The sequence below is a fragment of the Oreochromis aureus genome, linkage group 11 (assembly GCF_013358895.1).
Source record: "Oreochromis aureus strain Israel breed Guangdong linkage group 11, ZZ_aureus, whole genome shotgun sequence".
In the NCBI taxonomy this organism is placed as follows: Eukaryota; Metazoa; Chordata; class Actinopteri; order Cichliformes; family Cichlidae; genus Oreochromis; species Oreochromis aureus.
In genome coordinates, this window is record NC_052952.1 from 11,925,796 (window position 1) to 11,950,531 (window position 24,736).

The 24,736-nt window shown below is 41.0% G+C and overlaps 3 protein-coding genes across 3 annotated transcripts; 1 reads left to right on the plus strand and 2 right to left on the minus strand.

Moving 5' to 3' along the window:
* Positions 1-1,009: 1,009 nt before the first annotated feature.
* Positions 1,010-5,341, minus strand: LOC116314937. Its single transcript, XM_039619602.1, has 6 exons — positions 4,938-5,341; positions 4,400-4,537; positions 4,133-4,251; positions 3,797-3,964; positions 2,671-2,795; positions 1,010-2,549 (listed from the first exon to the last, which is right to left on the minus strand). Exons 1-6 carry the CDS (start codon positions 5,227-5,229, stop codon positions 1,223-1,225), a joined length of 2,169 nt encoding a protein of 722 aa, XP_039475536.1. The 5' UTR covers positions 5,230-5,341; the 3' UTR covers positions 1,010-1,222.
* Positions 5,342-6,058: 717 nt separating this feature from the next.
* Positions 6,059-17,012, minus strand: tbc1d31 (TBC1 domain family, member 31). Its single transcript, XM_031733117.2, has 23 exons — positions 16,617-17,012; positions 14,346-14,489; positions 14,004-14,119; positions 13,505-13,683; positions 13,059-13,210; positions 12,817-12,976; positions 12,378-12,578; positions 12,089-12,262; positions 11,918-11,997; positions 11,692-11,838; positions 10,912-11,045; positions 10,617-10,750; positions 10,321-10,500; positions 9,993-10,225; positions 9,798-9,870; positions 9,577-9,656; positions 9,353-9,488; positions 9,012-9,104; positions 8,526-8,654; positions 8,259-8,414; positions 7,295-7,364; positions 7,041-7,211; positions 6,059-6,791 (listed from the first exon to the last, which is right to left on the minus strand). Exons 1-23 carry the CDS (start codon positions 16,685-16,687, stop codon positions 6,637-6,639), a joined length of 3,168 nt encoding a protein of 1,055 aa, XP_031588977.1. The 5' UTR covers positions 16,688-17,012; the 3' UTR covers positions 6,059-6,636.
* A 1,246-nt stretch (positions 17,013-18,258) lies between these two features.
* On the plus strand, positions 18,259-24,072 carry derl1 (derlin 1). The gene is made up of 8 exons (XM_031733116.2): positions 18,259-18,592; positions 20,011-20,122; positions 20,230-20,294; positions 20,949-20,975; positions 21,509-21,604; positions 21,785-21,837; positions 21,955-22,065; positions 23,194-24,072. The coding sequence occupies exons 1-8, from the start codon at positions 18,440-18,442 to the stop codon at positions 23,333-23,335; spliced, it is 759 nt and encodes a 252-aa protein (XP_031588976.1). The 5' UTR covers positions 18,259-18,439; the 3' UTR covers positions 23,336-24,072.
* Positions 24,073-24,736: the final 664 nt, after the last annotated feature.

Genomic DNA, 24,736 nt, shown 5'->3' on the forward strand with positions numbered 1-24,736 from the left:
CATGTTTCCTACCTGACAAGTCGTCTCATTAAAAAGAGAATTTCTGTCATTTCATTTCACGCAGCCAAAAGTGCACAGATGCAGTCAGCAGTGTGTTACATTGTGTGTATTTATTGACAGTTAAAAACAACTTGAGAAATTTTCTTTCGCCTTTATTTTGTCATTTAATTTGTCTTTAAGACTTAAAAAATGTAATTGTTCAGATTTTTTGTATTTAAAGTTGCTCTTGTCATAAGGCTTAAATTCCAGACAGTTTGGATTAAATTGGCTCTTTTTAATAAACCAACAGTTTTTCTCTCTCTTTGATCTTGGTGATGTCAGAGGACCTGATCCCAGAGAGGATGAGGAAGGACTACCAGGATGGGGAGAGCCTGACCAGTGTCTCTTTGCACAGCTTCAGACAGCGCTGTTGGAACAAGATCTTACTGACAGGCGTGTTAGAGACTGACGGGCAGCAGCATGAAACACAATATCCTCATGTTGCAGTGTTGACTGTTTACAAAGGTGCACACAGACAGGAAGGAAGTGAAGAACCAGCTGAAGATGGTTCAGACAAAGAGCACAGTGACTAAACCATCACTATATCAATAACTATACAGCAGTGACTCTTTTTTTGCATTGAATCATGAAACAAAGTGAATTATTTTAACTGCTTCATGTTCTGCTTAACATGTTGCTTATGGTTGTTAGTTTAAACACAGTATTTCTATATTTCTGATTTAAAAAAAAAAAAAAAAAGTCTAATGTTTCAGATGCTGTTTGTATCAGATGAGCATTCTGAGCATTATGCAGATAATAAAATCTCTCAGGACAGTGTAGGCTTGTTGTTTGTTCTCGTCATGTTAGTGGCAACAGATTAACTCCTCACATCGCTCCACTCAACACCAACCTTAGCAGATGTTTAATAACAGAAAGCACCTTTGTGAGTGTGTGTAGCACCTGTAAAATTACCCCAAATGTTCTACTTTAATACACCTTTCAGGATTAAAGACATGTAACAGATTACGCGTTGTCAAGAAGTTATATTTTATTTTAACAAAAATATGCAGATACAGCTGCTGGACTTGTAGCAATAATAAGCTCATCTCTTGGTCTAGTATAATTTCAACAGGTTTACATTAAAATATCACACAAGCTCAGCGAAACTTATGAGGATATTGTGCTGTTTTTATAGCTGCAGCTCCTGTGTGTCTGTGGGTGGATAAATGTGACCAATATAGAGCTAACTAAACGTTCTGTTTAGACTGAACCCTGCTGTCTGTCTCTCATTCATACTCCTGCTTCTTCTCAGTGGTGTATTCATGCTGCTCTGTAAAGGCCCCCAGGCAGTCATCTGTCCCATCCTGTGGGGGGTCCTGAAGGAGCTGTGACGCTCCATAGGATGATTCTGGGGGCTCCAGTTTAGCCTCCGAAGGGGATTAGGTTGCTGGAAAGCGTGGGACTGAAAATTCATCTGGGCTGCTGTACCTGGAAGAAAGAGCTTTGGGTCTTTCTGGAGCTGAGGCCTGAGATGAGCTCCTGTTGAACCTGGAGGCTCTTTGATAGTTTGTGGTTGGAGCTGGGGCTGGCAGTACCTCTGTGGCTGATTCTGCCTCCTGGTTTCTAGAAAGGAGAATCTGGTTTGCACACCAGGTGTGTGTGTAAAAAGAAACTGATGAGTGGTGTTTGCTTGTTTGTGCTGTGGTGTAGGAGGAGGGTGGAGTTTGGGATTATCATGTTGAAGTTCCACTTTGGGTTTGAAACTGTGTGAGAAGCTCCACTGTCCTCTCTGTGTGTTCAGGTCTGCAGCAGTCCTCAGAGGGTTTGTCGGTATGTTTCTGTTCCTCTGCTGAAAGAAGAGCCCTTCGGTAGCCACTTCTGCGGGATCAAGATTTGAATTCTTCAAAGGTGTTTCACAGAGTACAGTGCTGTGCTGTCTGTGTGTCGGGGACACAGTGTGCAGAGGGTCTGACTCTTGAATCGCTGCATTCTTTTCAGCTGTAGTGCTTATGTAGTGGGTATGATCAGGCAGGTTTAAGTGACTCTGAATCTGGTATTTGCTCTTCTCTTTTTCATTATGCATTGTGTGTTCAGCTTCCATTGTATATTTGGGCTTTTCCACAGATTTACTCTGCACCTTACACTCCATTTCTGGTTGAATCAAAGGCTTCGGGTACAGCTGCAGAGGTTTTCTTTGGGTTTGTGTACCAGTGTCTGCTCTGTGCTGAGGTTGGTTATCCCCCCGGCTGCTCTCCAGTGCTGGGCTCTGGGGTTTATGTAGAACTGTCCCTGCTGCTTTTGTCTGAGTGTTTTCAGCGTTTTTATTCCAATCCCATTGAAGACCTGTCTGGTTTGATGTCTGCTTACTGATACCAGTGTTGCTATGAAGAGCCGCATGGGATGTGGAGTGTCGGCAAAGAGTGTGGGGCACAGTGATGAAGGTGACAAAGCCAGTGACTGGTTTGGAGCTGGAGTGCAGCCTGTGAAATTCCTGCAGGAAACATGTGACTGCGCTGCCCTTTAACAGAACAGCAAGACTCCGGTGGACCTGCCAGGACAACCAGGAGAAGCTGAAGGGATCACACACACACACACACACACACACACATGGTTACTAATTGTAATTGAAAATGAAAAAGAATACATACAAAAAATGTTGATAATGATGATAATGTTCCTGCATGTTTATACCTGTATGAACCAGTCAGCACCTCAGTCCAGTCACTGATGATAAAACTCTCTGCAATCTGACCTTTCAGCTTCCTGCCTGTCTTTGCACAGTAGGTCTGTCCATAGACGCTGTGTACTGACAGTTTCTGTGCACACACACAATTATTTAACAAAAACTGTAGCATTTGTATTTTTATTGCTGTATCATTGATGGATGTAAATATTTATCTTGATAATTTATTCAAATCATTTATGAGGTTCACAATTTCATATGCACACTGCCACCATATAACATTAAAAAAAAAATCCCAAACAGTATTTGTTTTGTTTGGAGCATTTTAATGGAATTATCTGACTGATACTAAAACTTGCTGTCTGGTACACACCATCCAAGAAGCCTGTGGTTTGCATTTAGTGAGTGAAATTCTAGTATTTCATTAGTGCTTTGCTAATTTCCACGTATTAGTGTGTGTGTGCACCATACAGCTGATGATGAATATTAGGATCAGTTGATCATTTGCAGTCTTCCCTCTAGTCAAAGAGTCTCGCTGAATGCATGTGACATTTTTTGGACTTGTACACACAAGACATTTTACAAAATTCACTTAGGATGGTAAGGGAAAAAAATGGTATCTGCAGCAGCAAATTAAAGACAACAACCCTCTCCTAAAAAATCTTAATGTTGAGCTTATAATTTAATTAATAATTTAAAGTTGATGTAAGGTTTTCATGTGGCAGCTGAAGGCTCAGTTGTTCATATTCATCCGTCATTTTTGTTACGTGATTCAGTGGCAGCAGCATGTTTTAGGAAAAGTCCCTTGAAGATCAAATGCTGGCTCATGAAAGAAAAAACATCAAATTAGACAAAAAAGAAAACAGCATGGTCATCATATAGAGCCCGGTGAAGGTGCTTTCCATGTACAGTGTTTGCTTGTGCTGTACTGCTGCATCAGAGATACTGTGGTTCTCTGGCATGCTTGATTTAAGGTTGTATGGTTACAAGATAAAAAAGAACAAGATATAAAGCATGTCTATGGATACTTAAAGTTTTTACTCTTGATTCCTTGAGGATAGTGTTGCAAGCAAAGAAAAGAGCCATTAATGAAGAGAGGTAGGTAGTGAGAAAGAGAATGACGAGTGGACTCACAGGAAAGTTTTTACTGTCGAGTTTGAGGTCCTGCCACATACTAACAAACAGGTTCAGGTTCAGCTGGTCCAACAGCAGATGTACAGACACGTTTCTCTTCTTGCTCGCCTCCAGAAGATCACAAAGCAGCTCCACGTCACTGAAGCTGTCCACCACTATAGCCAGGGCCTATAGACACGTGGTTATGAGTTATTGAGGAGTTACTTTACCAAACACCTGCAGTGACAGAGATCACTCACACTGCCTTTTTATTTCACATGGGCGGGTATGCATGGCATGTTCCTTTTTACATGTACAAACATACACAAAGAAACACACAAACACCTCCAGGCATACCAGTTTAGCCTTTCTGATGAACTGCCTAACCAGGTCTTTCATGCCAGCTGCCCTGCAGTCTGAGGGGAAGAAAACCTGAATCATCTGTTTAACCAACGCAGGACCACTCCTTTTCACATCTAATAAAAAGGAGCAAAAGAAAACCGTAAACAGCAGTGAATTGCAACAGAAAGCTCAATTATACATTGCCTACAAAAATTGCACTGACCCACAGAGGATTTAAACACTTTAAAGGCTTTTAAAAAATATTTAGTACTCCAGCAGTACCTTTCAGCTGACACTGATCTGACTCTGCCAGAGTACAATCACTGTCTGCTGACACTTCAGAGCACTGTGTGGGAGACTTTGAGCCAGCAGATAAGCTCTCCAACTCTTTGCCATCATCATGCTGCTCACCAGGATCATCTGCATGAGACAGAAAACCATTTATGGTAAAATGGCCTGTATTTATATAGCGCTTTTCTGGTCCCTAAGGACCCCAAAGCGCTTTACATATCTAGTCATTCACCCATTCACGCACACATTCACACACTGGTGATGGCAAGCCACAGCCACCCTGGGGCGCACTGACAGAGGCGAGGCTGCCGGACACTGGCGCCACCGGGCCCTCTGACCATTACCAGTAGGCAACGGGTGAAGTGTCTTGCCCAAGGACACAACGACCGAGACTGTCCGAGCCGGGGCTCGAACCGGTAACCTTCCGATTACAAGGCGAACTCCCAACTCTTGAGCCACGATCCCAGGTTGTTTAAAGCAACAACCTGGGATAATGGGAACATTAAAGATGTACAGAAATATTTCTAACCTGTGTGACTATCCCTCCCATTCTTCAGGATGTAATTCTTCTCTGGCTCTGACAGAAAGTCCACTTCTCCCTCTGCTCTCAACACCTCGTGGTATTCCTCCAAGCCCCGGCTGAGCAGACAGTCCGCTGCAAGACGAGCGCTCTCGTTGTGGCTCAGGTCCACTGTCGAGCTGCTAGATATGAAATCATAGGAAGACGAAGGGATGCGGAGGTCTTGGAGACGTCGCCTTACCTTCCCCAGTGGCTTGGACGTCCTGTACCACAGCGCAGACACACTGTTGGAGGCATCCATGGATACAAAGCCTTATTTTCAGGTTAGAGAAAAATTAGCATGCTGACATTACAGCTGGAAATCAGTTTCTCTAAGAGAGATCTACTGATTCAGACATGCAGACAGGTAAAGAGAGAAAGGTAGATCCACCCCTGCTGAGGGCAAGATGGTTTCCTAAAACATAATGAGAAGTGACAGGTGAAAAGTGAGTCAGTCAGACTGTGACCTTCCAGTGTGTAACTGTGAAGGTAAAGATAAAGAAATTCACAGGAAATGATGTAAAGATAAAATAAAAATATTAGCCTGTAAAAATTTGAGACATCATTCTAAGAAATTCTGCTTTTAGATGTGATTCTGTGCCTCTAATAACTCCCTGTTTGTGCTTTTGTTTGTTAATTAACTGTGTCAGTGACGACAGAGCAGAGCGTGCTTTGCAGTTTCCTTCCCAGGGCCTGTGACAGAGTGATGCAGAGCTGGTGAGCACAGATAAAACAAGGGTGGAGAGATAGAAAGCAGTGAGTGACAGGAATGGAGATCGCTGCCAGTTCAACTCATGTCAAATAACACCTGGATGCTCTCAGACCAAAAGTGATGACAGTTAATGACACACCCAGACAGTGAGAAGAAGAGGCCCACAGGTCAGTGTTTTCGCACTTCTGCTCTAGTAGAGTCTAATCTCTAACTCTAATCAAATCATAAATCCTCTCATCTAAATTATAACCCAACCTAGATGCATTCTGAATACAGGAAAGTGTGACTGCAGATATATAAATGACAGTTTTTGTTTGTTTTTTAAAAATACATCACTCTGATAAAGAAAGTCACAATGACACAAAGATCAATCCGGATTTTTAAATGTTTTTATGCAAATAGGTGTTAAATAAAACAAATACATTAAAGTAAAAAAAAAGACTCATGTAAGAACTGCACATCTATTAAAAACATGACAGCAAATTTAAACAGTTTATTCTTCACTATGGACCCTGCAGAAGAAGCGTGTGAGTCCGTTACACACAGTACCGAGAGTATGTCAGATGGTCTCGCACAGCTATCGGCTAAAGACACACTGCTTAAAGAAGACATAAAACAGTCAAAGCTGGTTTTTAGAGAGAACCACCCAAACATTACAGGTTGATGTGAGCAACAATGTGCACATGACATGAAGCATAAACAAAGCCAGAAACTGAAATAACCTGTTTCTGTTCACGACTCGTGTTTTGCTTGAAAACATGTTTTCATGAGGATGAAGAGTGAAAACTGTTTGACTCCAACTGCATTTATAATTTAAGGTGGAGGGATGGAAGGCAAAAAAATTCTTTGGAAGCAGTTAGCTCATCGGTCTGATTCACTGTCCGTCTCTTCCAGAGAGCTCGAGATAAGAATATGTTTCTGTGACTCTGTGAAGTCAGAGTTTGAGGGAGTTTGTGGTCACTGGGAGATAGAGGACAGTGTGTGGACAGACTGTGAGGAGGCAGAGCTGCCCTCTTTGGCTCTTGCTGCCAGCTTCTGTCTCAGTTCTCTGATTTCCTTCAGCAGTTCTCTCTCACTGCTGTCCAGCTGGGCCCGACCTCGGTCCAGTGAGACTGACAGGAAAAGAAAGAAAGGATTACTGATACAAAAACACATTTGACAAAGGAGGATAGAAGGAAGGCAGCTTCACAGTTTGTAGTTGTGCTCCAACACTTGACAGATTAGTAACAGATTATTATAATCGTGTGCTGGTTACAATAGATCATTACTTGAAATACTACCTAGCTTTGGTAAACCTATGGGGAAATACATTTTGCCAATTAATTTTTAAAAAATAAAACATGCTGATAACAAGAACTTACAGTTGGTGGAGGTGCTCTCTGATGGTGAGCTGCTGTTCAGACACACCACCTGACTTCCTGCTGGTCTCGCAGTGGTGAAGGAGTTAGTCCTGACAGGAGTGATGGCACCGTGTCTGTGTAGAGGGTCTCTACTCAAACATGGTGACCTTAACCTCGCCTGCCTCTCCCCATCTGATACACAATAAATACACTGAGATCAGTCTGAATAACAGACTCTGTGTCTGTGTCTGTGTGTGGTAGTGAGGGGGTAATACCTGTGAATGCTGAAGGCCATGGTTGGTGATGATCCTGTAACAGAGCTCTGAGAGTCATCACCTCATCCCACTGCAAATTAACAAGCAGTCATTCTTTAAATGAATAATGCTCACATTACATTACATGATGATGATGATAATCAACTATGATCACAAAGATCTGTCTTAAGGTCTCACACAAAAACCCAATAAAAACTCATATATTATGTCACTTTTCAAGCCGACACATAATAAAAACTAGGGCTGCAGCAAACAGTTATTTTAGTAATCAAGAATTCCATTGATTATAAAAAATAAATAAGCAATCTCAAGCACAGTAATGTCAAATAAATTATACATGCAATCTAAACTAAGGCATAAAAAAAAAAATTCCCATTACTCTATTTTCTTGAAGGGGGGACTTTCTGACATTAGTAGGAGGCAAAAGCAGATTGGATAGATTTGGTGTGTGTTCATGTACCGTGTGCTTTGATACAAAGTTGTTGTTATTACGTTAAAAATAATTCAGTGTCCAGCTCAAGGTCAGTGGCTTCATAGAATTATAATATAAAATATTTTATTTCTCTGTAAATCTGAAAAATAATGTTAAAGCCTTGAAATAAATATGGTCTAGTCACCCTTTACAATGTAGGCGACAGAAAACAGAGCTATTTTTTTAATATTCCTTCTTTTTCTCTGCTCATGCTACTTACCTGATTAAAGAGGAGTACATTTATTAGAATTCAAATTTAGACTGAATTATTTTATTATTACATTAATACAACACACAGCTTAGTTAGCTGTGCAGAAAAATAGGTGGTAAAGATGTTGTTCTAGAAGTTACTTTTTTAATTTGAGTACATTTTAGAACTGGTACTGTTTTACTTTTACTTGAGTAAAGAAAATGAAAGTTTTTAACACTAGTGTATGCACTTCTTAAGTACAGAATGTCTGTACTTTTGCCAGCTCTGCATGTTGGTCTCACCTTCCTTCCCGCCACATCTCGCACAGTGTCCGTCTCTGTCAGTCCCTCTCTCGTCCTGTCCTGCTCAGAGTCGGCCTGCTGTAGGCGTTCCCTCACCTCCCTCCAGTCTGACTCCAGGCCCAGCTGGCTTGCCCCTTCGAGGGACTCCTCCAGGCTCTGTGTGTGTTTGTGGAGAAATATGATTTAGGTGACTCTGCTGCTCCTGTTGAAAAGCCAGATGGACACACGACTTCATGTTTGACAATTACACTGGAATTTGTAACTAGCCTGCACGTTTTCCTCAGCGTTACGCAGCAGCTCTGTGTAACTCTCTCCCTCTCTTTCCGCCTGCCTCGTTCTCCTCTCCACTTGCTCCTCGTCCTCTCGTCCTGCACGCTCCTGCTCTTTCAACAAGCGCTGAGACAGTGGTGGAAGAACCATGAAAGAAGAGCAGCAAAACTGATTAGACAGTGGAACTTTTAATAACAGTCACAGTGCTGGGAATTATATAAACATCTGTGAAACCACATTTCATATCATAAGACTTTACCCAAAGCATAACAGGTCTCATGCTTGAGTGATCTTAATTGAGCATTTAACTGGAAGCTGTAACTGTTTTGGCTATAACCACAACTTGGGTTGTAAAACACATTTTACTTAGTGACTAACCTGGAAAATTGTTTCTATTGGAAAGAAATGTACTAACACAAAGGGAAGAAGTGCAGAGTGAAGGAGAAGGTGAGGCTGGTGGGGAGTCAGGAGGGCGTTTGTCACCTGTTCAAGTTGTTTCCTTTGAACCTCCATCTCCATCTGTCTGACCTCGAGATCCTGGACTGCTGTAGCTGTCTCCTGGTCATAAAGATTCATCTGCAGCACAAAATATCAACAAGCACATAAATCTCTGTGACCACCCTGACAATACACTGAGTCACTTTGGTGTTCTAGTCCATTACAGGATTTATAATGTGCTAAACTTCCACTATATGAACCAGATTACTAACAAAGTGACAACTGGGGGGAAATAATCCACATCTAAACATTACACAGAAGAGATAAATCATTGAAACTTGAAATCTACCGGTATATATGTTTTATGTGTAACTTGCTGAATTTACCTTCCTGCTGATCTCCTGGTCTAGTCTTTGTATCTGTGAGGCTCTCAGGTCCTGCTGGTGTTTGAGAAACCGTCTTCTGGTTGTGTCCAGCAGCTGTAACTCCTTCACCTTGAGCTCTCTCTTCATGGCGGCCAACCTGAACACAGTGCAGTGTCACCAACCCATTCTCTGAACTCCCATCATTCGTTTAAGTCATACTTCATTTTCAAAGGTGCAAGGTGTACTTTGCCCTCTGCTGTGTCAGTTTCTCCTCTTCCTGTGACAGAATGTTTCTGCGCTGTTCTTCTGCTTTCTGCAGCAGCTCCTAAAACCGATTCAATGAAAACAGTAAAAACTGGTTCCATTTATTTTCACTTTATTTTAAGTGTTTTTTTTGTGTTGAACACTGCACAGTCTGAGGATTACAGTATTATACTCCTTTTAGAATTCGGAAAAATGAATCTACCTGTTGTGCATAAAAGGCCTCCTCTTCAGCCTGGCGACGTAAAAAATCTGCATGCATTGCTGACACCTCCTGCCTGAACACACACTTACATGTTATACCTTCTTCCTCGCTCCTTATATAAAGTTTTAGTATTTACTATCATCAAAATTAACATGACTTTTTTCTTACTTTGTAATAATATAATAATAATCTCACCTCTCTCGGAGATACTCCATCTCCTGCAATCGTATCTTCTCCCTCTCCCTGCTTTGGTATTCCACTATGAATTCTGGGTAATGGTTGAACACAGGGTACTGGCCTTTGGTCAGTGGTGTAAAGTCAGAGAGCATGGCCCTGGGATGGATGTCAGCTGGTGTGCTGCTCATGAGTCGGTAGGCCTCCTTTACCATTGCTCCAACATCCAGGTTGTTGCGATGGTGGAAGAAATACTACAGAAGAGGAGAGACAGAAAAGTTCATTATGTGCCATAATTTGTGTTTTCCTGGATTAGATTAGATGAGGAAAAAAATGATGGGAAAAGTACCTCAAAGTCTTGCTTCTGTGAGCAGAGGAGGAGAGGCTCACGGCAACAGATGATGTAAGCCACACAGGCCATCAGCAGAAATGATGGATGGTTGGAGAAAATGTTGTCAAACAGTTTCAGCCACTCATCCCGAGTCAGAACCTCTGAGAACAAGGTCTCCAGCAGGGGCCACACGAAGAGCTAGAACAAACAGGGAGAAGTGTCATAAAAGTGCAGAGAACGTGTGATCCCACTGAGAGCGTGCAACTTTATGGCACATTATCTGACAGCCTCTGCGGTTCTGCAGCTTATGTTACCTGTGAAGTAACGCCACAGTCCACCAGGTGCTGCAGCAGCTCCTTGTCATGATGAGCCAGGACATTCTCTGCCATGTTCAGGATGTTCAGTGGAGGGTTGGGGAAATACTCAAACCAGTGCTGGCACCAGTTCACTGCACAACCAAACAACTGAGTCAGTAGAGATTCCTGTGAAAGACTCAGATGACTAAAAGAAAAAAGACTTTTGCATTTGGATCAAATTTATATAGTTTTCATGTGTGCATGTGTTATGTTACAAAACACACAATAATGATGGAGCTCTGTAGGAAAGTACCTATGACAGTGGCCACCACTTCGAAGCAGAGCATTGGATTGTTCTGGAAGAGCTTGACAAAAGGAAAAGCTACCAGAGGAAGGTATTCCACCTCTCCAAAGATGGCTGCCCAGTGAGCTAAAGCAGACAACACCCTGTGACGACAAAACAAGCAGTCACAATGTTTTTTGGTTCAACTATGCTGTATGCTCATTAAACAAAGCCAAAGATTTAAATAATATGGTCATCTAAGTATATGTGAATACGATCCCTGTAAACAAAATGCTTGGTTTCTGAGTGTTTTGGTACTGTATGATGTCATATAAAGAGGATATCCTTAATACTGTCATCTCAGGCACACAAACCTGCTGGTGGTGGTTCTTGTGTTAACCCATTAGTGCCCCTTTACACACTGAGGAAAGTTTCTGTTCAAGTTTCAACATCGAGCCTCCCATAGTTTTCCTGACAGTAAAACTGGGTTAAGGCTCTTATGGATTCATTGACTTGTTTCAAACAGTGGATGGACTGAGAGACACCAATACCTGTGTATATTTTTGATTTGCCTTTTTGTCCTGTCTCTCCCTCTCTTTTCTTTCCCTTCACTCCCAATAGGATACAGAGGATGGGAGTTTTTCCTTCCCATTGTCGCCAAGTGATTTGCGTGATTGTTAAGGTTTCTCTCAAATAGGTACTCCATCTTTACCCTCCAAAAAAAAAGCGCCTCGAGGTTACTGTTGTTGTGACCTGGTTCTAAATATATAACACTGAATTGAATTGGATTATATGCGTGAGTGTGAGCACCTCTGCAGTCCTCTCAGCAGTTTGTGACTTTTGATGGGATATTTCTCATGCAGAGTGAGGAAGGCTGAATGTAGGCCTTTGTCTGTCAGACTGCTGTATGCTGCGTGATTCTCTGGCAGGCACAGCAAGGACCGCCACACAAACATTCTGCAATGCAAATATAGAAAATTACTTATTATTTTTCCTACATGCATGCCTAAATCTTTTTGGTGAAAGTCATGTTTACCTGTATTTAGCTGGATATTCTCCAAATGCCTTTAGCAGAGCCACCAGTCTCTTCTTATTTAGACCAGCTGGAAGTTCATTCTGTTCACAGAAAGAAACAAAATTCAAAACAACCCTTTAGCTTCCACAGTCATTACATCCACAAAATGATGTGTGTGTTCTAGCAGCCTACCTCTTTATCCTCAGCTGTAGACCCAGCAGGAGGTCTAAGGGTCTTCACTTGTGTGCGTCTGCCTGAACTCTTGGTTGGTCTCTGAACAGCCTCTGACCTGACCTTGACCTTTAGGTTTGAAAAGTCTTGATCAGCTTCACCACCAGAGACTACTGCCACCTGACAGGGAGGAGGCTGTGGAGCGTGCCAGGGTAAAACAAACAAACAAACACGCACACACACAAAATTTCAAATCAAGACATGTGGTAACTTTTGATATGCACCCTATTCACACATTCTTGCTTGTTACCTTGTTTAATTCCTGTGTGAGACTCTGGACGCTGTAGATATTGACGCTTCCATTATCCATGATAGCCACAATGTGTCGGCCGTTAGGGCTTACTGCCACTGTAGTGATGGATTCATCATGGGAACCCACATGAAAGAGAAGCTTGCATGTGTGAATGTTGATGAACCGCATCACACCATCCTGGCTCAACACACCCAGTGTCTATGAGACATCAAAGTTACAATCAAAAAGAAAACTGACAAATTCAGAGGAAATGTAAAAATTAACAGCATATAGCCATATTAGTTATATGTCAGTTAATTTTCTCTTCAATGTACAAGATATGAGATTATCTTAAAAAAAAAATTTACTTAAGGAATCATTTTTGAGAATGTTATTTTTAACATGAAAACAAGCAAACTGGAAAAAACCTAACCCCTTCTGGTAGTACTGTTTGTACCTGGCTGGCTCCTCCGTCGAAGCTGTCGGGCAGGAATTCCAGCTGTCTGACAGTTCGAACCTGCGTGGGCATCTGAATCACCCTGAGCAGCTGTTTGGTGTCCAGACACCACAGGTGCAGCAGGTTGGAGCGCCCACCTGCTGCAAGGCTCTTACCGTCACTGCCAACACAGCACAAGTATGCATTACTTAGAGACTTTTGTAAGGGGCTGTCAATGAGTGGCTGTGAGATGAGAGACCCACCGTGTGACAGCGAAGGCCTTGTAGAAGATTCTGGGTCCACAACTGGGAACAGGGAGCTGATATTTGCAGAAAAGTGTGTCACTCTCCCACGCAAAGATGGAATCATCACTGAAACAGCTGAGGATGGTGTTGCTGAGAGGCAAGAAAAATACCTACAATGCATGCAGCAGAATGACAGCAACGAAAAGAAGATGAAATGTAGTGCAAACTTTAAGTTTAATCAACAAATACATCATCTGGACCGAACGAATTAAAATTCTTATTCCCAAGTTGGCAAAACAACACTTGACGTGGTCAGTCTACAGTGTGGATGTCCTTTCATTTATATCAAATTAGTGCGTCTCGACCTATAGCAGCTAGGACAAGCTCCAGCTCACCTGCAACCATTAATTGCATAAGCAAAAGAAAATGGATGGACAGTTTGCAGAGCATATCTGCATGCTCACCCTCTGTATGCCTACAGACTGCCTGATGTTGAGCTTTCTCTTCCTCTGGAACGTGTCCAGGTCCCAGAGCTGCGCTGTGTCTGAGGATGTAGTGATTGCATAGCGGCCTGAGCTGTGGACGGAGATGGATGAGACTGCTCCCTCGTGACCTCGCATCCAACTCACCAGCTGCTTAGTGTCTATGTAATTAACCAGAACAAGTTAATTTGTAGTTCAGAAGAAGAAGCAAATTACACGTTTTGGATTAAAATGACCAGCTGCTATTGGGAGGAAGGAAAAACCTGCAGAGTGCTGGCTGGCTGTGGTTACAATAAAGAAAATAATTTTAAAAAATAATGCTAAGAATAAAATTACAATTCAATTCAATTTTATTTATATAGCACCAAATCACAACAACAGTCGCCTCAAGGCGTTTTTTTATTGTAAGGTAGACCCTACAATAATTCCGTACAATGAACTACAAATGAAAAACTAAGCAGCACTTTGTGTGAGGACGTACCTTTGTCGAAGCATTTAATAGTGTAGTCAGCCAAAGCCACGAGGAACTCTGTAGTCCTGCGGAGGCTGAATGCCAAAGAAGTGCAGGCCTGTCCTGTTTTCTGCACCAACCGAAATCTATCCCAAGAAGAAGGAGAAGAAAAGAAAAAAGAAAATCAAATAAATTTCAAAAGCATCGAAGGTTTTAAGACTCCATTCTGAATATATTTAATATTCTAATTCACAGGAAGAACATTTATGAATCAAACAATCCTGGTTGAAAAGTAAAGTCCTAAATCCTAAACAATACAGAATTCTGTACATTTATATACTAAATAACCAAGTGTCACTCATAGCCACACACCTGTTTCTACTGATGTCAAAAACATAAATGTTGCCATGGTGATCCCCAGCCAGGAAGGAATCACCGGTGGTGTCGAAGGCCACGTGGAGGAAACGCACCGTCTTGGCCTGCTGAGCAGTGCGGACCACAGTCACTACTAACACACTGAAAAAGGCAAACAACACACCTCATCAGAGACGAAAGATGAAGAGTGTCTGAGTGAATCATGGCTGCTCCCTAGTGGTCACCTAGGAAAAGACCTCACTCTCTCCACCTGTGCAGCAACCACCTGAGGTCTTACTTACACAGGTGTGGAATATTGATGGATGAAAAATTATTGAAAGTGTCTTAATGGGGAGCTACATTAACATTACCTTAGAATAGCACAATTTCTCACTGGCACAGATTCTTTATAAAAGAACTGAAATCAAAATCAAATTTCATCACTGGGCTCCTTGATGGTGGTGTGACAGAATGCTTGAAAACGAGTGAGTAATAGATCATTCTCGCATTTTTTAATATTTTCTAAAAACAATAACCAATGCCCTAAAAATGAATGATTAGCAACAAGGATATGACCTAAATGACAAGAACAAAATTTGCTTGATACTAAGTATTATACAAATTTTGCATAAATTTCGTTCAGAGCAAAATATAATCAAAGAGCACGAGACATTCAAAGCATGTTTTCTGTAAGAGAAGGAATTCGTAATTTAACTACATAATTTAACGACCCCAAGATGACATCTGATGACCTCCCATGGACCCTTAATGAGTTATGACACGTTAGTATACATCAAAGATGTGGTGTGACGACCATGTGATGTTTCCATTTTTTTTTCAAGGGTAGCTGCAGAGGCAGAGACCACCCTCTTTAACTTCTGATGCACACTCACTCGTTCTGTTCTATAACCAAATATGACAGAAAGCGACAAAAGACCTCCAAGGTTTTACTCCTAGTAGGGTTTCAAGGGCTAAAGAGTTAAGGGTTTTTGCAACTTGAAAACAGTCACTGTGCGTACTACAAGAAAATATTTAGAACTGAAGCAATGTGCAACATAAAGCAGTTCAGAAAAAGGTATAAAGATATGGTTTTCGTGAGGTATAAGAAAGAGAAAGATGTTTGAATGTCAATTAATGTCTCTGGTTAATTAGTTGGTATTCCAGGTTTATTCAGATTTTGCAATCAACACACCAAAGTTGGAGGTATTTGTCTTTCTTGAGAGGATGTAAAATTATGGAGCTGTAGAAACTACATATGGTAATATTTCTGTCCCTGGCTTCCTCTCACATCCCAAAGACCTGCAGTTAGTGGGATTAGGTTAACTGGTGATTCTAAATTTGCATTGGTGTGAGTGTAAGGATGATTGGCCTGCAAGATGCTGTCCAGGGTGTACCTGGACACTCTATCGCAACTGGGATAGGCTCCAGCCCCCACCCCAACAACCCAGAATCAGATAAGGTGAAAAAGAATGGGTGGTTAAATGGATTTTGTATTTTACACAGTGTATGTAAATGCAAGTGAAAGTGAAATTATAAATATGTATATTGTTGTTATTGAGGTTTATATCAATAAAGAGGCAGGATAAACAATAACGGATTTATGGACAAAGGGTGGGGTTAAATAAGTGCGCACTTCTTCCTACTCTTTTGGATATGTAAACTACGTCAGCCAAAGTGAAGCAGTGTATTTTGCATGACTTTCTTTATACTGCTTCCATGTTCAAAAGAAACTGAACTAAACAAGCAAACAAATAAATGCCATAGACAATTTCATCCATGTCTCCTCCATGGATGTTTGATTGGGGTGAAATTTGGAAGAGGTCACAGAGCACTAGTCGCAATATTTTTATATTCGTTAAGCCAGTCAGAGACCTGTAGAGAAGATTTTCATTTATTTATTCAAAATTTCCTTTAATTTGATTCACATTCAAACATAAATCATTTGTAAAGCTGCAATTTGCTAGAACTACAGTTAAAGTTTCATAGTTTTCCAGGATTACTGCGGCCTTAATAAAGTCGTAAAACACAACTAAATCTTTGATTGCAATTAGTAAATAAAATAACTCATCACAACAGTAGTAACGAATCAGTATTCGTTATGTAAATACCAACAGAAACAGTAGAAATACTCACAGTAATAGTGCCAAAATACAGCAACCACGGCAATAAAAACTGGCAACTTAGAGCGGTATGTGTAATAAAGATAACCCGCATGTAAATGAGTCCGTGCAGCATCAGCTGCTGACAGTCTGAGAAACTAAATAAGACTTGTGGGAAAATTAAACCTACCTTTTCCCCGGTGTTGGTTTTCGATACCAGATTTTACCCTCCTCTTTGTTCCCAATGTCCGTCACCTCCATTTTCAAAAAGTCCACACAGTTCAGGAGATAAATTTACAAAACACCGCTTGAGTAAACTTAATGTCACTATGATATTGCATGGCTTCTCCGCTAACAGATTAGCCGGCTAATCTGTTAACAGGCGGGGTAAACAGCGGCAAATTTAAAAGAGTAACATTGACTAAGTGCGGTAATGAGCAGAGAAGCCGTTTATGCTCTCGATAAAAGCTTAGCAATGTAATTCAGATTTAAGTAGTGCCCTAAAAGTTTAGCTGACCCCCTACGAACAGGTTTTCTTCACCTGTTATTGTTGTTGTTTATTTTATTGGTTGGTTTTGAGAACAGTTTTTTGTCGCCCAAAATTGACGAAATACGTCAGAAGGCGTGGCCAAGGAGCGTAAACGGCGAGGCTTTGTTACCCCTGTAAATTTTTTTTTCCTTTTTAACAATACCCAGAAAAAAAGTGAATATTGAGTAAATTTTTATTTTAAAATAACATTTAAAATTAAATACATGACGTTTATTTATGTATTAGTGTATATTTGTTTATTTTATTTATTTATTCATACATTCATCCACATCCACACAGTAAAGCTCCCAGTTTGCCAGTTATTCATTTTATTATGATAGTGTTTTTGTTGTTTTTATTATTATCAAAGTTTTGTTATCTCATATGTCAGACATCCAAAAGCCATTCTAATACTTAAGTATGTAAGTAAAAAATCGAAATCCTTCACCCTCTTCTTTAAAGGCAGAGTGAGAGATAAAAGGTAAACTCCAGCAACTGAACCCTGGGATAAATAATTACGATTAACTGATCGCCACCACTTTTTAAAAAGCCTTATTTCTTCCCCAGTCCTCTTCTTGTGGTCTGTGTTTAGATCTCCACAGGGGGCCGCGAGACCTGCGTCGTTCGGCACGCCTCTTTGTGTTGCTGGCTGCCTCTGGATGGTCAAGTGAGCGTGTTTGCAAATTTCACAGGAAGTGCAATAAAATGCAAGGCAAACAAGATATTGTTAGATACTGAAAACACATCCGGTTTAAATTTTTAAATTAAGAGCTTTTTAGAAACAAATTTGGCCAATATATGTGCAAGCACACGGGTTGGCATCTATTTACACTTTATCGTCAACTATGCACATCCTTAATATTATGAATGACCGCACGAACTGATCATACTGCCTAAGGACCTTTGTAACACTTTTACACAGTGCGAGCAGGAAAGGTTCCTCTAAAATTCTTCATTTTATGTGTGTGTTATCTGTGCATGTGTGAGTTCAGGGTGGTTATGGCATTAGGGAAGAAACTGTTTTTGACTCTGTGGGTTTTTGTGCTGATGCACCTGTAGCGCTTCCCTGAGGAAAGCAGGCTGAACATGTTGTAACCAGGGTGGGCCATTATTTGCCTCGGATAAACGTAGTTTGTTAATTGATAATAATAATTTCAATTATATTTTTATAATTTTATTTGTTTCTAGTTCAGTAACAGTCATAAAGTAAGTAAAAAAGATTTTTGTTTCATCCAGTCTGTGGTAACAGGTGTCAATTAGGTTTTACTTTGAGAAGCTAAACCGGATGTTTCCTCTCTGATGTCAGTGGCTTCGTCGTATTTTGAAGCTAGCTCACTGTGATTAGCCACGTCATGTAAACTTAACAGTGGAGCAGTTGTGATATAAAGACAGGAAGCAGTCGTTGGTTTGGGAAGGACTTTAGGGAATTGTTAAAGAGGAAATTTTATTTCAGGTCTCAAAGTTGGCAGTAATCCTATGGAAAGATGTCAGATATCGGGGACTGGTTCAGAAGCATCCCTTTCATCACCCGGTACTGGTTCGCTGCCTCCATTGCTGTTCCCCTTATAGGCAAACTGGGATTGGTTGATTTCAGGAATCTCTTGCTATTTCCGGAGATGGTCTTCAGCAGATTTCATGTGAGTGTTTCTTGGTTTTTGGTAACTTGTCTGTCTGTTGGATTAGATAGCGGACAAATGCTGAGTTACTGTCTTTTGGAAACTAGGAGTTAGTTAGCAGGTGGCTAGCACTGCTAACTCAGCAGGCCTGAGTGTGGGGCAGCCAATGAGAGGACGAGACGCAGGAGGGTGGGACTTCCGGATACTGTCAAAATGCTTGGATATGTAGTAACGCTGAAATGTAAACTAAATATAAGACGAGTGAAAACAAATACATATTTTCTATAATTTAATTACCAGAGAAGTAGAGACACGTTTTATTTTAAAGCATTTGTTGCGATAATATACGTTAGTTTTAGTGCGCTCTCGTCCACAAGGTGGAGACAAGTATTGCAGGGGATGTTATGAAATTAGGCCCTCAGGCACTGTGAAGGCCTCTAAATCAGGTTAACAGTGGGTTCATGCAAGGTTAGGGCATAGGTGTAAATCAGTAATCAAACACAGCTCAGGGCAAAGGGAATCAACCAGTCTGATCACTTTAAGTGCTGAAAAGTAGCTACCAAGTAATTCACTTCATATCAGTTCTAGTACTTAACTTAGAAGGAAATGTCATGATTCCACCTTCAGTAAATGGAAATATATCTCACAGCTAAAGTTAAGGGATAATCTGAAGAATATTAAATATACATAATTACAGCATTAATACAGTACTTTGCTATGTACTTTGTTTGCATTGGTATTACTGTGTTTTCTTAAGTGAATGAATAAGCTTCTTTTAACTGAACAATCCATACACCTTCTGGAATTATTGGACTTTCTTGCTGTGGATTATTAATCTTAGGACATGTTGATTAAAACCACAGTTAATTTCATTATGTAGGCAGCCAATTGTGTGGCTAATAAAAGAAAGCAAAATAAACTGAAATAAAAGTGCAGTAGTGCAGAGTCAGTATACTATATATAACCCCCTGATCTTTATGAGCCTATAAATTGTTAAGTTATAGTTAAGATGGTCACGCAAGCTGTGTGAAAGCACTGAATATGAGACTCTGTTGATTGAAAAGTTGTTAACCTTTTGTCAAGTCCCAAACAACAAAATAAGATTTTTTTTTTTTGTTGGACAGCACAAAAATTGGATAATGGTATGATCAGACACTTCTTTAAATTGTGACTGCATCTTCTCTTTTGCCTCCAGATTAATGGGAATTTAACATTTAAATGTGGTATTGATTTGACTTCTTTTACCAATTTTCAAATCTTTCTGTGAGGAAACACACACTCTGCAGAGGAATACCACACAGGAAGTAATAATTTGCAACCCACATGAGACTTAATGTGTTACAGACTTGGTGGTGAACATCTGGATGTGCAAACAGGCACAGCGACGTTGATGTCTTACTGCTTTTCTGTTGGGTTAATAACTCTTCTGCTTATTTCAGATCTGGAGACCGGTGACAGCCACTCTTTATTTCCCTATAACCCCTAATACCGGCTTCCTCTACCTGGTCAACCTATATTTCCTCTACCATTACTCCACTCGACTAGAGACAGGTAAGATCACCGGCCTTGGCGGTTTCTAAACATACAGCGCTCTTTCTAGCATCTTGTTTTCATTTGTGTCATCATCATCTTCATCCTCATTTTTTTTCTTATACCAGGGTCATTTGATGGCAGGCCTGCAGACTATATCTTCATGCTTCTCTTCAACTGGATCTGCATAGTTGTATCCTTTCAGATTGGCAATTCCTGTTTTAAAATCTCACATTTTAATCTACCTAACAGGAAATTATTCTTTCGTCATCCAGTTACCTCGCTGTTAGCCTATTTCCCACTCTACCATTCATTCTGACCCCTCCTGCTTTTGATCTCTCCTGCATTTCTCTTTCATCTTCTCTCTGCCTCTCTCTCGTTCGCTGCAGCAGTGTGCCATGTCAGGGTGGCTCTGTGCCAGCAGCCCAGTGTCAGTCTACCCCTGCAGAGCAGAGAAACCTAATCTAGGTCACATGCAGCACCAGCAGTACACTCAGGCCCACATCTCAGCTCTCTGTCTTCTTGTGAGAGTTCAGCTCAGATTGGCTGCTTGCTGCTCAGACATTTCTCTTTTATATGGGAAAAGCAGCAAAACTCTACCTCATCCAAACAACATGTTCAGTCTTTGTCGGTTCAGCTAAATGGTGAGAACAGCTTAAAAAAAAAGTGTGGGAGGCGTAACCTTCCAAGGTCAGATGCCTTGCTCAACTGGAAATGGCAGAGGTGACTGCCAGCTTCCAAAAACCGGTGTAGGGGATTTGAACAGGCAACCTCCCGGTCCCCAGCTGTTCTAATTGTACAGCTCCAGCTGTGATTGTATTGTTGTCGTCCTTGACTCAACCTGCAGATAACCGGGCTGCTGATAAACATGCAGGTGAGAATCTTCCTCGTCTGTCTCTCTCTCTCTGCATGTAGACTGCTGTAGCGTCTATATAAAGCATTTGTTTACAACCGTCCTTTGAAATCTTAGGAGTGTTTCATAACACAAGACACCCACTTTAAAAAGGAAAGGTTTACATTTTGGAGAAAAAAAATAAACACTGCAGAGACGCTGCCACCTGCTCCTCTAAAGCTTACTAATTTCTGCGGCATTTCACAAAGCTTATCCAGACCATTTCTTTCTGGTCCTGGCCAAGAAATTGCATTAGGAAAAAAATAAAGTTGCACAGATTAAAGAGCAGCAAATTAACTATTAGCGTGCTGGTAAGTGGATTTGACTCTCTTTGGACAGAGCCAGGCTGATGTGTTGTTTGATGGTATGCGACATTGACCTTGTGGTGGTGGTGGTGGGACGACAGTGTGCAGAAAAATGAATCAGACTTACATAAACTAGAAGTTTTGAAAACTTACTGTAAAAATACTTCTGGCTTGTTGATTGTGACTTGCTGGTTTTGTTCATCTTTTCAGCTGCTGATGATCCCCCTGATTATGTCTGTGTTGTACGTCTGGGCTCAGTTCAACAAAGACACAGTGGTGTCCTTCTGGTTTGGAACACAGTTTAAGGTACGCCCATCAAATGTTGCATGCTCTATCTGGTTGACAGGTTCATGTTTCACAGAAATATCAGAAAGGATCAAATATACATACTTCCACCAATGACGTAACTGTGACGGTTTATGCTAACTCAGCATTAAAATAATTCCAGGATTTTTATGAACACCATTTTCTGCTGCTTTGTTCTAGGCTCATTATCTACCTTGGGTCATTCTGGCTTTCAACTTTATCATCGGAGGATCGTAAGTAACAAATTTAGATCAAAGCCTTTAAATCCGTATTCCAGTCTGGGGAATAACTTGTACTAACTGTGTAATGGTGTTCCTGTGAGTAATCTTCCTCTCTTTGTTCTTGTGCAGATTTGTGAATGAACTGACAGGAAACCTGGTGGGCCATCTCTACTTCTTCCTCATGTTCAAATACCCCATGGACCTGGGAGGACGCGCCTTCCTCTCCACGCCAGAGTTCTTGTACGTTTGTGTGCATGCGCAGCATTTCAGAAGCATTGTTTTAGTGTTTAAGTGTTATCACTGCATTTACTGAAATGCACTCGACTTTGAAACAACACTATGTAGCTTTTTATTAACACATCACCTGTCACAATTCAGAGTTGAAACTCTCATTTATCTCAGTACACTTGGAGAATCTGCTGCTTTAGCCTTACTTTGTGAGAAGACTTAGTATTTGTGGCTCTTACAGCAAATGTGAATTCATGCCTAATGAGTCAGTTTCACAGTTTAATTCTTTGCAACTCTAAGACTGTTTTATCAGTTAATGTCATGTTGCATTTGTCACTGGTGGCCACACTGATAACTAACAGGCAAAGTTATATAGTCTTTTCAAAACGGCAGCACAAGGGGTAACCACAATTGTAATGACATGGGGTTTGAAAGTGTTTGTAGCTCGTCCTTCCAAGGTGCAGTCATGAAGTCATCTTTGGGGTTGGCTCTTTAGAAGAGCTGCTTGCTTCTAGCGAGGCTGCCATATTTAGATCACTCTCTGAAGGTCCTAATCTGACCATGTGCAAGTGAGCATGACTCAGAGACACTGAAGGAGATTCAGTCATGCACACATGGAAATGGCCAGACTGTCACAGAATGATTCAAATACAGCAGTGGTGTTGGAAACATTGCTGCACTGCCCGAGGAGATGACCTTGAAGGGGAGAGTGGTTCTGTTTAAACTGGGTACTGTTTATTTTTAACGACAGGGTTGTAGTTTCACAATTATCAAAACCACTGTTGTTTGGTTAAAATTTTTAACACAATCTCATAACTAGACTGTTTTTTTAAAAGTTTTGATTTCACCTCTGATTTCCCCTCCAATCGCTTATTTGAGTCAAATGTTTGAAAATTAATTTTCCAGCGGAGGGGCCGAGGGTCTGCCACAGAAAGAAGCGTGTAACAACAAAGTCAAGGCAGACAGCAAATTATCAAATTTCCCTAAGCTAACAAAGATATGTCTGTGTGACTTGTTTGTGGTGTAGCCATGGGTACATTTGTCACATTTAAAATTTAAAATTCCACCAATTCTTCTCACAAAAAACAGATTTTTTTGCTTGATTGAGTTCAGAGATCACATTTTAACATCTCTCTGCAGGTACCGGTTCTTTCCTAGCAGGAGGGGAGGGGTGTCCGGATTTGGAGTCCCTCCGACCAGGAGACAAGCTCCCCAGGACAATGCAGGGGGATTCGGAGGACGTCACAACTGGGGGCAAGGTTTCCGACTTGGAGGCGAATGAGAGAGAACTGCACTCTCTCAGCTGCCGGAAGAGCTGGGCAGCTGTTCTCAGATTTAAACGCTTGTTTCATTGAATTTGTTCTTGTTGAATCTTGAGACTTTAAATTGAATTCATGGTTAACTTTAGAAGATGCAACAGGATCAAATTTGAGAAAGCTCGCATTTTACTGCCCTGCACAGCAGGACCTGGACTCTGGCTGTAGGCTCTGTTCACTAAGTAAAGTCAGCTCTACTTTTACTACTGGAAATGTTTCCATGTTAGGAAGATAGAAAATTAAATTGTTCTCTTTTTTTTGTTTTTGTTATTATTCTTGACTGCCACCTCCATTTTCTTCTTTCTTTCTCATCTTCTTCTTACCATCCCTCTTCCGCCTTTCTAACCCACACCCTGCCATTGGACTGTCAAGATGAGAGATGTTGCAGCTGCACACCAGCACGCTGTGGATTTCAACTCTTGTGTTCCTCCCCCTCCTCCTCTCACTCTCTGTGATGCCATATCAGATTACATTGTAATTACCAATGCACTGGGAGCGTGCTCTCAGCAGTCCCCTCAGCAGAACATGGGCAAAGCTATTTAGAGAGCACTGTCTCCAGGTCTGATTCTACATGGGTGTGAAATGTTTGTGTGCCTCTGTGGCACAGACCTGGATCTTTTACTGATTTCATCTGAACAAAAATGAGGTAAAGATAGGATCCTGCTCTTTTTTTGTAAATATAACAATTGTTTATTGAAAGGATGAGTGAGTCAGTGTGTCATTGTCTTACTTATACAGAAGAGAACCATTCAGCCAATCACATGCCAGCAAGACATATTGGAAATCACCTTAATATAATAAAACACACATTTAGCACTCATTGTCAATATTTGTACATCTGGATATTACTTTGGAATAATTTGTTCCCTGAATATCAGGAAATGGGGGGGGGAAGCAAAGTTACGTTTATAAGCGCCACAAGTAGCGGTAAAGTCAAAACTGTTTGTGCAAAAGTCTTGAATTCTTGATTTCTTTATATTTTGTTAGAAAAGTGGGTGCCGTGATTTATTACAATGTGCAAACATACATGGACATGCAGTATTTAAGGCCGAAAAAAAGAAAAGAGTTGTACAGAGTAGACTTCAGGGATGGTTCTCCAGACTTCTTAAAAGGATGTTGAGGTGCGGGCTCTGGGGAGGCCAGTCCATAACTGATAGTGTTTCATTGTGTGGTTTTCTATCCAGGTGTCATTCTACTGCATGTCAGTGTTTTTGCGATCATTATGCTGTAAATGGAGCAGTTGCCAGTCGGGTGCTTTCCAGATGCTGTTACATGAGGATCGACGTACGTTTCTGTGGTCACAATTCCATCAATTCTGACAATATCTCCAAAACCACTGGCTGATACACAGCTGCACCCTATGACAG